General features: G+C 64.6%; 1 protein-coding gene and 1 long non-coding RNA gene across 2 annotated transcripts in view; both read right to left on the bottom strand.

Moving 5' to 3' along the window:
- Positions 1–5,533, bottom strand: part of LOC116534294 — an 8,729-nt gene extending 3,196 nt beyond the window's left edge. The window contains exons 1-2 of the long non-coding RNA XR_004261662.1: positions 5,491–5,533; positions 5,229–5,373 (exon numbers count right to left, since the gene is read on the bottom strand). This is a non-coding gene — a long non-coding RNA (uncharacterized LOC116534294). The remainder of the gene's footprint in view (positions 1–5,228; positions 5,374–5,490) is intronic.
- A 424-nt stretch (positions 5,534–5,957) lies between these two features.
- ADGRB1 (adhesion G protein-coupled receptor B1) overlaps positions 5,958–13,162 on the bottom strand; it is a 31,599-nt gene continuing 24,394 nt past the window's right edge. Inside the window, exon 3 of the mRNA XM_032254603.1 lies at positions 5,958–6,087. Coding sequence (XP_032110494.1) covers positions 6,005–6,087 — 83 coding nt within the window. The 3' untranslated portion in view covers positions 5,958–6,004. The remainder of the gene's footprint in view (positions 6,088–13,162) is intronic.

Raw genomic sequence — 13,162 nt, 5'->3', positions numbered from 1 at the left:
ACACGGACACACACCCCTGGGTCCCACACGTGCAGGCACCTGGGGCCACACAGATACACACACCCGGGGCCACACAGATACACACACCTGGGGCCCACACATGCAGGCATCAGGGGCCACAAAGACACACTCAGGGCCCACACACAAGCACACACTTGAGGCCACACAGACGCACACACCCGGGGCCCACATGGACGCACACACCCGGGCCCCCCCCACATGCACACACCCGGGGCCCACACGGACACACACACCCACGGCACAGATGCACACATGCGGGTCCCGCAGAGACACACCACTGACACCCCCACACCTGGCACTCGCCTCCCGGGCCAGGCTGTCCTGCCTAAGCACGCCAGGTGCCACATCTCCAGCTGTGCCTCCCTGGAACGAGGCTCGCCTTCCCTTTGTGCACAGAAGCCCTGCCCGCCACCAGGCCTTCACAAGCCGCTGCCTGCACGCAGGCCCTTCGAGCCACCCCAGGTAGCCTTGCTCACCTCCACTGCCCACACTACGCTCTGGGAAGGCAAGCTGGGAACAGCGATGCTGAGCCCTGCGGAAAGCCTGCTCAGCACCTCTCCTGCCTGCCACAGCCTGGAGCTCCGGCCTCCCTCCGGTGGTCCTCTGGGATTGAAGTCCTATCGCAGTGCACCTGCCAGCTCTCCCACTGCCCGCCTGACCCCCCTCCTCCCCGCCTGGCTCCTCAGCCCCCAGTAACTTCACCAGTGCAGAGCTGAGGCCCAGGGCTAGGCGGCCAGCTGGATAGGGACAGGTGGGAGACAGGGTGACCCCGGTAAATGTTTCCAAGACACTGGGCTGGCCCGAGGCCGGCCTGCCACGAAGGTCACGGGCGGCCGAGTAAGTGGCTCACGCCTGCTCTGAGGCTGGCTCAGGCCCAGGCCTCTGTGGCCATCTGCTTCCGCCTGCCCTCCTTAGGCCTGCCAGCCGAGAGCCCGCCAGCTCTCCCGCCGCCCGCTTGAACCCTCTCCTGCCCGCCTGGCTCCTCAGCCACTCCCCACGGCCCTTGCTCAGCAGGTTCTGTTCCAGGCGACGGAGAAGGGACCGGCAGTGGCCTGGGCAGGCGCAGGGGTCCCAGAACTGCAGGCTCCACTAGGTGGGCTAAGCCGAGACCAGCCTCAACTCACGCCAAGGGGAGGCAGAGCCAGACTGGGCCCCTGCCAGAGACTGGTTCAAGTCAGGCGCCGCTGCCCAGGCCCCTGCACATGCCAGGCCCCTGCCCTGCATGCTCTTCGTGACCTTCAGGTGCCTGGCTCTCCTCTCAGTGTGGAAGTCGCCACCTCACAGAGACCCTCCCTGCACACTGGGTCTGAACCAGCCCTTGGCTCTCTGCTCCATCACCTTCACTTAACCCTCTCCAGGGTACCAGCCGCTGCGCCCACCAGTGGCTTTTCCTGGTTGGTGACACAGTGACTGCCAATTTCCACCCCACGAACCCCTGACTCCCAATCTTCTCCTGAACACTGTATCCACCCTGTGCCCCCTAAGGACTAATTTCTACCCACAGCACCTTCGTCCTGTCACCACCCCAACACCATCTATGGCTCCCACATGCCCACAAAACTAATTCCTGACTCTAACCACAGACTAAGCCGCGAACCCATCATACACTGAATCCTGACCTGGATCATACCCCGAGCCCCGATTCCCATCACACCCTGGTCCCTGAATCCAGCCACACACTAAATGCTGACCCAAATATATTCTGACCCTGGATCTCAGCCATACTCTAAGCCCTGATGCTGGTCACACCCTGAGCCCTGGTCCCAGTCACACCCTGAGCCTTGATCCCAGTCAGGCTGTGAGTGTTGCTCTTGTGCACACACTGAGCCCTGATTCTGGTCACGTGCTGAACCCTGACCCTGGTCACACACTGAGCCCTGATCCTGGCTGCAAATGAACTCTGACCCTGGTCACAACTTTCTAATACAGTCTGAGGCACATCACAGCCGTAATACCACCACCAACTGGCTTTTCAGACTGCTTACTACATGCCAGCCTGTGTCAAGTGCCATAAATACATCACCTAGTTCAGTCCCTACCACGCTGAGGCAGGTGGCATCATCCGCCTGACAGGTGTGACTCAGAGCGTTACTCAACCTTCTGGCCGTCACAGGCCTGCAGCGGCAGGGCTGGCATCTGCACCGACACGCTGGCTCCAGGCCAGCGATGGAGGGGCTCCTGGCTCTCACCTCCCCTCACTCCACCACCCTGCCCAGATCTCATCCCACCCGGGATGCCCACAGACCAGCCTCTACCAGCACCTCAGGCCCTGTCTGGTCTGCAGTCCCAATGCCACAGCCTCTGTCCACTCAGACCAGAGTCCCCATGCCCAATGTGTCCATCCAACCCCAGCCAGGCCGAGCTGGGCAGCACCCCTCTCTCTCCCTGTCCAGCCCAGCTCATCGGGGATGCCTCCCCACTGGCCCGCCGGGTTCACGCTCCTCACTCTTGCTGGGACCCCTGGGCACCCAGGCCCACTGCTCTCCCCTCACCTCCCAGCCTCCCCCCAGTCCACTCTGGCCGCCGGGCTCTGTGCCACTCCTGCCGCCTGTGCCCGCTTCCCCACAGCTTCCTCACCCTGCGGGGGGCTGTGACTCACCCCACAATGCTTGGCTGGTGAACTCCTGCACACCCCTCAGGACCCCACTCCAAACCTCGGCCCCATGCACATCTCCCCACGCCACACTCAGGAGGAGAGGTGGCTGTGGCCATGCACCCAGAGCCCACCCAGAGCCCTCCTCATTTCCCCCGGGCGGCTGCAGACCTGTGTGTGTACACACCCGCCTCCCACATCAGCCCTCAGAGGGACTGGCATGGTGGACAAAGGAACACACCAGTGGCAGGCTGCACAACAGCAGCCTCCCTTCCCTCTCGGGCCCTCCCCCAGCATCCAAGGCCAGCCCTTGCCGGGGAGGGAGAGGTACCATGGAAAGCAGAGGAAGACCCTAAGGGGCTCTGGGGCCAGCGAGCGCCTGCCAGAGACTGCGCCCACCCTGGCTTCTTCCTGGCACTCTGGCTCTCAGCTCACACCCCTGCTGGTGCCCAGAGCCCAAACCGAGCCACAGGTGATCTGACCTTGCAATGGAGCCAATCACCCTCCCATCTCACAGATGAGGACACTGAGGCCCCCGGGGTCCAGGCAGCCTGCCCCCCTCGGTGCCGTGGCTCTGCGGACGCTGGCAGCCCATGTCCCAGTCTCAATGCCCTGTCTGGGAGAGGGGGACAGGGCATGCACCATGCCTGCTGGCATCCTGCCCTGTCAACACCAGTGTGGGTGGGCTGGGCTAACTCTAGAACCCCCCCCCCCCAACCCCCCCCCCCCCCAAGAAAGGTCCAGGACTGTGCATCTGGCTGCCTCCACCCCCGCCTGCCACCCCGCAGAGCAGCCGCTTCCCCCGCTTGTGCACTGCGGCACGTAGGTGGGGGGCTCCTCCTGGAACAGCCCCTCCCCCCTGCCCCTCTATGAACAAGTTCCCTTAGCCAGGCCCACTCCAGAGTTCAGTCTGGTGACCGACTGGGACGCCACCCACCGGGACTGCCCCATTCCTGAGCTCTTTCCGAGTCATCAGTTTCCCTCCTCACAGCCTCCCCTGGGTAGTACAGGTCCTCTCCCTTTCACAGGTGGGGAAACTGAGGCTCAGAGGAGCTTAAGGCAGAGCCAGTCCAGGGTCACAGTGTGTCAGAGACAAGCCTGTGTTTCAACACCCCAACACTGAAGTGCTGCAGGCCTGACACTGGGCTGGGAGGAGGGGCAGACGGGGCACACCCCACCCACCGGGTTCTCTCCTGCCCAGGTCCTCCTCGAGCACCCACAGGAAGAGAAGCACCCAGAGACCAGAGGCTGGGCCCTGTCCTGCCTGGTCCAGCCTCAAAGGGGCCCAGAAAGGCCACGCATCGAAAGCCACAATGTCCATGGCCTTCACACAGAAGGCCACCTCTTCCAGGGAGCCACTGGGATGGCCCTGCTGCCTGCTGCCTGCAGCGCTCTGTCCGCAGAACCAGCAACAAGCAGAGCCTCGCCTGAGGGGACAGCCCAAGCAGGGGTGCACTGGGGTTGGGGGCCAGACACAGACCCCTGCCCAGCCCACTCACCCAAGACCTTGAGCAAGGCTCTCTTTCTCTCTGGGCCTCAGTTTCCCTGCCTGTCAACGGAGGATTTTACTGGCAATGGCCTGGAAGGTTCCATCTGGCTCTGGCACTGTGGGAGACCCCGGCTGACAATATCACCTGCTCCCCCACTCTCTAGACGACACAGCCGGGAGGCTGGAGTGTCCTCTGAGAGGCCAGACTACCTCCTACATGGAACCCGAGGTCCCACGAGGGCCAGGAATGCCACCTCCAACACCCAGGAAGGCCAGGCCCTTCCAAATGCCCCCTCCACCCCTGCTGCCCACCAGGCTTCCACTCGAGGTCTGGGCAGAGGCACGGGGTAAGCACATGGCCCAGGCCCTTTCCTGCTCGGTGGGCTGTCGTGGCCTGGTCCTGGGACCTGGCAAGGGGCTGTGGCCCACCTCAGGCCAGGGTGTGCAGCTTGGCCGGCTGGAAGCAAGACGGCCCACCTGCCCCAGTGGGCTGCGCCCAGCACCCAGGTACCCTGCCAGCGGCTGGCCCTAGATGCCGTAGCCATAGAAACCAGCAGCCTCCACAAAAATCACAGAACAAAAAAGAGGCCCCGAGGTGCTGAGGCTTGTTGGGGGGGGTGGATCTGGGCCAGGGCCCCTGCCTGGGGCCACCGCCACCTCCACGGACCAGGCTCTACTTGGGGTGGGTCGAAGGGCTCTGCCAAGGCGGCAGCTCCTCCTCTTCCCTCTCCCTGGCAGGCGGGAGGACCAGGGGAAGGGGTAGCCCCTCCACCGGCGACGCCTCCCAGCCCCCAGCTCAGGACCCAGTCTCTCCGCAGGCCCAGGCTCCTTCCGAGCTCCCTGAGCTCCCGGGCCTCCAAGGCCAGGGGAGATGGGACCCACCCATCAGTCACTTTCCGGGGGTCCCGGCTCCTCCCAGGCCCGTCCCCAACTCCACGCTGCCGCCCGCTCGGCGCCCACCCACCCTCTCCAGAGGCTCAGGGACCCCGCCGGCCGGGCTAGGCCACGGCGGCTGTGGGGCGCAGCGACCCCTCGGGACAGGACGGGTGCGCCCCCCCGCAGGCCCCGGCAGCCCCGCCCGCGCCCCCGCCCGCGCCCCTCCCGCCGGCCCGGCCGGGGTCTCACCGCGTCGGCGCTGAGCTGGGCTAAGATGGCGAAGGTGGAGAGCCGGTCACAGAGGCAGCGCGTCCGGAGGGCGTCGAGGGGCACCGTGCGGCAGCCGCGCCACGACCAGGGCCCGAGCTGCGGGGGGGCGGAGGAGGAGGAGGGTCTGGGGGCGGGCGGGACACGGGAGGGAGACAGGCGGAGCGTCAGCGGCGGCGGGGACGCGGGCGCTCCGGCCCCCGAGCGGCGGCTCCGCGCCCCGGCCCCGTCCCCGGCCCCGCACCTGCACCCGCGGCCGCGCGCCCGCCCGTTCGCCTGCCGCCGCCAGGCCCCTCGGCCTGGGCGCCCATGCCGCGCTCTGCGCCCGCCGCCGCCGCCGAGAGCCGCGGAGCGCAGCCCGAGGGAGAGCCGGGCGGGGGCGCCGAGCGAGCGGGGGCGGGGCGGGGGGCGAGAGCTGGCCCGGGGCCCGGCAGCCGCCCGCCCGCGCCCCCGCCGCCCCCAGCGCTTCCCGGGCCCGCGCCCCCGCCGCCCCCAGCGCTTCCCGGGCCCGCGCCCCCGGCCCCGCGCGGGAGGGAGGGGCAGGCCCGCAGGGGCGCGTGGGCACACGTGGAGCGGGGAGGGCGGGCGCGAGCCGGGTGTGGCCGGGGGGCGCGGGGCGGGCTCGGAGGGCGGCGAGGGGCCGCTCCGGAGCTGTCTGCCCCGCGGCCCAGGGCGCCGGCCGAGAGCTGGTGACCTTGGGCCCGCTCCATCCCCTACCCCCCACTCCCCCGGGCCTCGTCACCCCTGCTGCCTGCGGCTCATCTCCTGGGACAGACACAGCCTTCCCCGCGGGGAGGCCTGCCGCTGGAAACTTCCCTCTGCGGTCTGACCCAGCCGCCCGCTGTCTACGGGCCGCCGCTGCCCCGGTTTCCATCTAAGCACGCATTTAAGCACAGGACTTGTAACTGTGCACTAGGGACTGACCTGCTCTGCAAACCCCTCCTCCTCCTCTCCACCCCAGCCTCCTCCTGTTCTTCCTCCTCCACCTCCTCCTCCTCTTCCTCCTCCTCCTGCTGCTTTGGAGCCGAATTCCCCCACCTTTCAAGGCAGCCCTCCTGTCCGGAAGCCACCGTGTCCCTCCTTCACAGACCTGGTCCTGAAGCCAGGCCTGCCTTCCTGCCTGCTGGGGCTTGGCTGGCGGAAAGTGCCCAGGGGGTCCTCTCAGGGGCTGAGTCCCCAGCCCCACCCCGGGTCCTGGGCCTGCCGGGTGGAGGAGGGGCTCCAGGCCTCCTGAAGAGATGAGCCCCAAGAGCTTGCGGTGCAGCTGCCTGCGGAGGCCCAGCTGCTGGTCTCCCTCCTACTGTCAGCTGAAAAGCCCTCACACCTCCCTAAGTAGCTGGGTCCAGCCCTTAACCCCGGACTTCGGGAGAAAAGCCCAAGTGGAGGGTCTGCCTATGGTCTACCCTAGAGCCTTCATGCTGCTGTTTCACCCTAGTCCCACCTAGGGATGAGGGTGGCCAGGCGCCTTGCAGTCTTCAGCTCACCTCTTCCATCCCGCCCCCACTGTACCCACCTGGGCTGAGGCTGGGAGCCAGAAGGGGCCTGCCCCGTTGCCCTTTGGGCTGGCGCTCTCTCCAGCCTGTGGTCCCCAGAGGAGCCTGGAGATCCGCCCACACGCAGCCCTGACCCCGCTCAAAAAGCCTGGGCGGGCGAGCAGCCTCTGATCAAACATCTGGCTTTGAACTGTGCCTCGGCTGTGCCCCAGCTCTGTGACCTTGGAAAGCTACCGACACCACCTCTTGCTTCAGTCTCTTCATCTTTAAAATGGGGATGGGGGTGTCAAAAGGGAAGCACTGAGTCCACTCCGGACAGCGCTAAGCCGCACAAGGCAGGGCTCAGAGCACGCGTGGGCGGGTCACCAGCGCCCACGTCTGAGAGCCCAGAGCAGTCTCTACTGAATTGGGGATGTTGCCCAATCTCCTTCAGCAGCAGCACATCCTGAAATTCGGGCCCAGGGGAGAAGGGACATGCTGTGAGTGGCCAGGGAGGCCCCTGAGCATGCCCTTATCGTCTGCTATTATCTCTTGGGTCTTCTCTGCTTCCTAGGGGAGGACCTGCTCCTGTTTTACAGAGAAGGAAACTGCGGCAGAGATCACACACAAGGCAAAGCTGGGAGGAGGCCGGGAAGCCAGCCTCAGGCTCTGCAGGGCTGGCTCTGGGCTGTGTCGCCCTGGGAAGCCCCCTCCCCTTGCAAGTGCAGTGTGATTCCAGGTTCTTATTTCAGGGAACCAGGGTTTAGAAGCCCGAGGCTCACCTATCTCTGGGACCCTTGGAAAAAGGAGGCTGCAGAGGCATGTGGGAGCCCTGGAAGGGACCTGTACCGTCAGGCTCCATGGCTCCAGAGGATGCCTCTGCCTGAGCCTGCTGCCTCTGCCCGTGTGAACCTCACAGGCTCCAAAGGGCAGCCACCCACCACACGTCCCCAGCCACTGGGATGACCGCCAGGGACCCAAGCTGCCCTGCGATTGCCCAGAAGTCACAGACCTTGGGTAGGGACCCCTTCAGCCTCTCCCGGAGCCAAGTGTAGATCCTGGTAACCACAGATAGAATCCAGGGCCCAGGCAGGCTCTGGGGCTACGGAGGGAACAGGAAAGGGGGTGTGGGGTCCCTGGAAAGTCCTGGAGATCCAAGTGACACCCTAGATCCTGTATGCTGGCCAGAGGGTTTTCCAAGGCCTTACTCAGGTGCCCCAGGCACACCCCACTCACCACCTGCCTCCATCCCCCACACTCTCCAGGGCAGAAGCCACTGTCCCCATGCTGCAGAGGAACAGGTGGGACAGAAGCCTGAGACCCACCCCGGGCACAGAACCACTAAGCCCTAGCTGGTGGCCGTGCAGCAAGGGAGGCTCAGGTAACTCCCAGGAAACCTGCATTAGCCGAGCTTATTTCCTGGCTTACGATAGGTCTTAGGTTATCCCTGGCGGTCCCTTGCAGACCTGCAGGTGAAGTAAAAGTTCAGATGTAGGCCCTGGGTGGCAGAGGGACAAGCAGCCAGGCACATAAAAACTGCAGTTCAGGCCCACTGCTGTCTTGCTGTGTGACCTTGGATAATCGCTGCCTCTGTGAGCCTCCATCTCCCACCGAGAGGGCCTGTCCGCATGCCCAGGGGTGGGTGTGCAGCTGTGGTCTATGCCTGCCGGCCTCTGACCAGTCACCAAGACGGCCAGCACAGTACAGGCCAGAGGGCACCCCGAAGAGTCCTGCAGACGGCTTCTCTCCGTGCAGCTGGCACTGGGTTCCAGTCCCAGCTCTGCTTCTCACGGACCAGGCACAGCCCTACCTCAGCCCTCTGTTCTGAGCAGAGGTGCCCAGAACCCAGCTGCCCACCTGCCTGCGGGTTGCTGGGAGGACTTGGAGTGTGCAGGGAGCTGGGCTGGCTAGGGCTGCTGCTGCCAGTGCCAGCTGCACTGGCCAGTCTGCAGGACGCCAGGCCTACAGCTGCTGGCCACTGCCTGGGAGAAGGCTAGCCTGGAAGCCAGCGCCCCAGCCCCAGGGCTCCCACCGTGGGTGCTGATTTGCTTATCAGCCTCTGGGGGCAGGAAGAGAGAGGGGCTGCTGCCCACTCTGCTGAGAGTCAGGCCAGGGCCCACCCCTACTGCCTTAGGCCATGGAGGGCCCAAGGAGGCACGTGCCGGTGGACCGGAGACCCGGCTGGTCAGGCTGGCAGCTCTGGAAGCAGGCAGCACCCTGCCATTCCGTAAGGGCCTGGCTGCTGCAGTGGGGCTCACTGGGACCTGCAGGCCTGCAATGCAGACGCCGGGGCCTCAGCCTCTCTACCTCCTGCAACGTCCTCCTGGCTCTACCGGCCTTGGCAATGTGTGTCAGGGAACAGCCTCCCAACACGCAGCCCAGGGACAGGGACCCTCTCCTCGCCCTTCCACGATAATGGCTTCTTCGCTGTGCTAAGAGCTTTCTGCCAGCTTATTGTTTGATTTCTGCAGGGACCTTTAGGTCAGCTTTGTAGATAAAGAAACCAACGCTCAGAGAGGCAGCGACTGTCCAAAGCCTCACAGCAAGACAGCAGCAGGCCTAGAACCTGCTTTTATCTGCCTGGCTGCATGCCCCTCCCACCCATGGCCTACCTTGACAGAGCTGCAGGTCTGCAAGGGACCGTCAGGGGCAACCTGAGACCCATCGCAAGCTGGGAAATAAACTCTGTCAATGCAGGTTTCCTTGGAGTGACCCAAGCCTCTCTTGCTGTGCTAGACCTCAGCCGAGGACTGGCCTTTAGCAGGACAGATAGGGGTGGGCCCTGACCTGAGACCCTCATGGGCAGCTTAGATGCATGTTGGCTTGGGAAAGGTAGCAAAGCCTCAGACCTCCCTCTTTCAACAAAATCTCTAGGAAGCATTCTCTTGTACCAGATCCTGACTTACAACATTGGGAAGTTCCCTAAGATGTCTGACTAAAATCCTTTCTGCTGCAGGGGTTACTTTTCCCATCTCTGCAGACAGGCAAGTCTTCCCCTTCCCTGGCACACAGCAACTTCCCTGCACGTGGGAGACCTTTTGCCACCTCTCGTCTAAGCAATAGAAACTTGGAATATCTGGGTCACAGAGCGAGGTCCCCTCCTGTGCCCAGGCCTGAGGAATCTGGGTCAGTCACACCTGCTCCCCACCCCCATGGGTCCAGGGTGAGAGCAGGAGCTAGGGCAGTGACACCACCCAAGACCAGCCAAGCAGGGGCCTGGCTAGAGCAGGTCCCCTTCCCGCCCAAGAGGAGTGGGGACCTAGAAGGACCTGGGACCTTCAGATGGGAATCCCAGGGCAGGGCTGTGCCTTCCTGCGAGACAGGGCCCCACGACAAGTCCAGCCACTGCCCATCCTTCTGCAGACCACGAGTGACCATCACCATCGGGACTCTTCCCACTCGGCTCCTGCCCAGGTCGTCAAGGACCTCCATGTCCAGAAACCCAGGGGACAAGTTCCTGTTCCTCCACCTTGGGGTGGCCGGTGCTCAGTCAGCACCCTGTTTGCACAGGTGGCCCTGGGGGCACATTCTGGTGCAGGACAGCTGCACACCAGGGCAGGGCACACAGCCAGGGCACCCGCGAATCAATGAATGGGAAGGGCACGGCCAGCCCGCCGTTGCTCACCTGGAGCCTTGGGTCCCCTCTTCACCTTCCCCACCTCCTCCTGTTAGCTGCCCACCAACAAGACACACCAGCCTTTATCTGAAAATGCTTGGAGAGCCCCACAGTGCCCACCCTCCATGGCCACCACTCATGCCCCCAGCTACTGCAGCCACCGCCCCTTGCCCTGCTCCACTGGCCTCCCAGGGCATCGGTCACTTGAAATATGTCAGGCCACGTGGCCCAGCTTAGTGCCCTGCAGCGGTTCCCTCTTTACTCACAGCAAAGGCCACAGTGCTCCCACAGCGCGCAGGGACTGGCCTCAACCTCCCGACTCACCCCTTTGCCACAGTCCTGTCAGGAACCCCAGCTCCCAGCAGCCCCCTCCAAACCAGTGATGGCTGCAGCTCCCCGGCAGCCCCCAGCCCAGGGTGGATCCCCACCTCATGTCGCCCTGAGCACCAGTGCAGGGCCACAACCTTGTCCCCATGTCCCCGGGGGGGGTGGCTCAGAAAAGGCCTCCCCAGCTGGCTAGTGGGGAAGGGCCTGGGCCCAGCCCTGCTCGGGAAGCCCCCACAGATGCCTCCGCTAGGCCTGGGGCAAGTGGGAGGCCTTGGGAGAGCCCACCGTGGCTCCTCTGCTCTTGGGGCCCCTGCCCTGCCCTCCTCCCGGAAAGTGCCCGGACGATGCTTGCGCAGTCCAGCCCGGCGGGGGATCCAGCAGCCAGGCCGATTCCCACCCTCGGAGCTCAGCTGCCTTTCCTGTGAAGCGCGCCCAGATCCTCACCCCGCACCTGTCCATGGGACGGCAGAGGCACGGTGCCTGCACAAGGCCCACAGGCTCATGGGACATCAGGGGACAGCGATGGGGAAGGCGCACAAGATCCCACCCACCCACCCACCCACCAAGCCAGAGCCTTCACTGCATTCACGATGCCTCCTGCCGGCCCACGAAGCAGGTGCTATTATGGGACTGTGCACCGTTGGGGTCCCCTCGGATTTGATGGGCTAATTCACACTCTAGTGTGAATGACTCACAGGGTGTCCTCCCACATAACAGAAAGCAGCCAGGAGTGGGCATAGCACACTGCAGTGGGGGAGCTCAGACGCGGGCAGGGAGTGGAAATACCGTCTCTGCAGGCAGGCACTTCGGCTTCCAGGCCTGGCCCTCAGGACCCTTAACTGGCTGGCCTCCCCAGCGCCACTGAAACCAACGCGCAGCTCCGCCACACCTGGGTACAAGCCCCTCAGTCATGCTTCATCCATCAGGAGTGCTTGCCTCCCGCCTCTGCCTATTGACTGCTTGGCCATAGACGAAGACTGGCATTGTGTCCTCCTCCAGGAAGTCCACCTGGATAACCAGACTTCCCCCTGCCCATCCATGAGCTCCAGGGCATTGCTCCTGGCCCTCAGCCAGACCCTTCTCTGCTGCTGTGCTGGGCTCCCCTCCCTGTGTTCTGCCTTGCCCAGCAGCCAGAGCTCCCCACGACCTGTGTCTGAAAATGCATGGAGAGCCCCACAGTGCCCACATTCCACGGCCAACGCCTGTGCCCCTGGCTGCTGTGGCCACCTCCCTTACCCTGGTGGCACAGGCCAGCCTGGCAGGGAACCCAGCAAGCACACGCCCTCTGCTGCCTCCAGGCCCCTGCTCTGGTTGGTCCCCCGAGTCCTCTGTGACTCAGCCCCTCCCTCCAGGGATCCCCAAGAAGCCTCCTTGACGCCCTCTCCGTGCCCGGGCCCTGTCTGGCTTCTGGTCTGTGAGGAGCTCCAGGGCAGCCTTGGGTCAGCTCTGGCCCCTCCCAGCTCAGGGCCTGGGGCAATGCCTGGGATCCTGAAGGGATTCTGGTCACTGTGACCCACCGACCCTGGCATTTGAACACCCGCTTGACCCGGGTCTTGCTGAACCCAGCTGCCAGACGATGCTGGAGCCTGCTCAGGACTGGCGCCCTGCCTATGGGGCTGGCTGCTGGGCTTCTCCTGGAGATGCTCAGTCTGAGCCTTCCTCAGCACCAACAGGTCTGTGACCAGAGCCTCCAGGGCTTCTCGTGTTCCTTATGATGCAAGATGCCAGTCTCCTGGCTCCCACCCGGCGCCACCACACTGAGGCAGGGCTCCTGGCCACAGGCCTGCCCCTGGGCTGGAAACCCAGCCCTCCCCAGAGTCCAGCAGCTCTTCTCCTGACCTATTTACCCACCTGGGCAGAGGCAGAGAGGCCCTAAGCTGTCTGCCAGGCAGAATGGGGCTCCTGAAGAGGGCAGGGTGCGAGCTGCCCAGCCTGGCAGAGAAGTGACCGGGCCCAGGAGGGCTGGGGTCCTGTGAGGCTGCTCAGCCTGCTGCCCCTCTCCAGTGGGAGGCTGGTACTCAGAAGCCCGCCCCGACCCCTCTCCCCTCATGCAGACCCGTCCCTGCTGCACCTGCAGCCCTGCTCTGCCCGGCCTGTCACCCACCCTTGCCAGTGGGGGCTGCTGCCCAGAACCCACACCCTCTTACACTCCCGCCATTGGTGCCCAGTGAGCAGGTCAAAGGCCAGCACTGTCTCAGCAAGTGCCTCCCTGGTCGGGCCTGTGCCAGGCTCTGTGCTAGGCACTGGGCACCCCCGCGAGTACCGCCCTGGCACTAGCAGATCCCAGACCTTGCCCTGACTATAGCCAGCCCAGCCGCATCTCCTCTCAGACCGCTATGACCTCAGAAGCGCTGCCTTGGCACTCCTGCCCATTTCCTCACCTACTGGGGCTGCTGTCTGCACGGCTGCTGGTCTCTGGCTCCTTGACTGTGTCACGGGTGGGTCTCACTTCCCTCGGGGGCCTTGGGCTGCAAATTCACCTAAGAGCTGGGCCCACCCCC

This window comes from Sapajus apella, unplaced genomic scaffold (genome assembly GCF_009761245.1).
Source record: "Sapajus apella isolate SASKATOON/1434 unplaced genomic scaffold, GSC_monkey_1.0 scaffold3, whole genome shotgun sequence".
Classification (NCBI taxonomy): domain Eukaryota; kingdom Metazoa; phylum Chordata; class Mammalia; order Primates; family Cebidae; genus Sapajus; species Sapajus apella.
The sequence above is the reverse complement of the archived record's forward strand: the minus strand, read 5'-3'. Positions and strand labels throughout refer to the sequence as shown.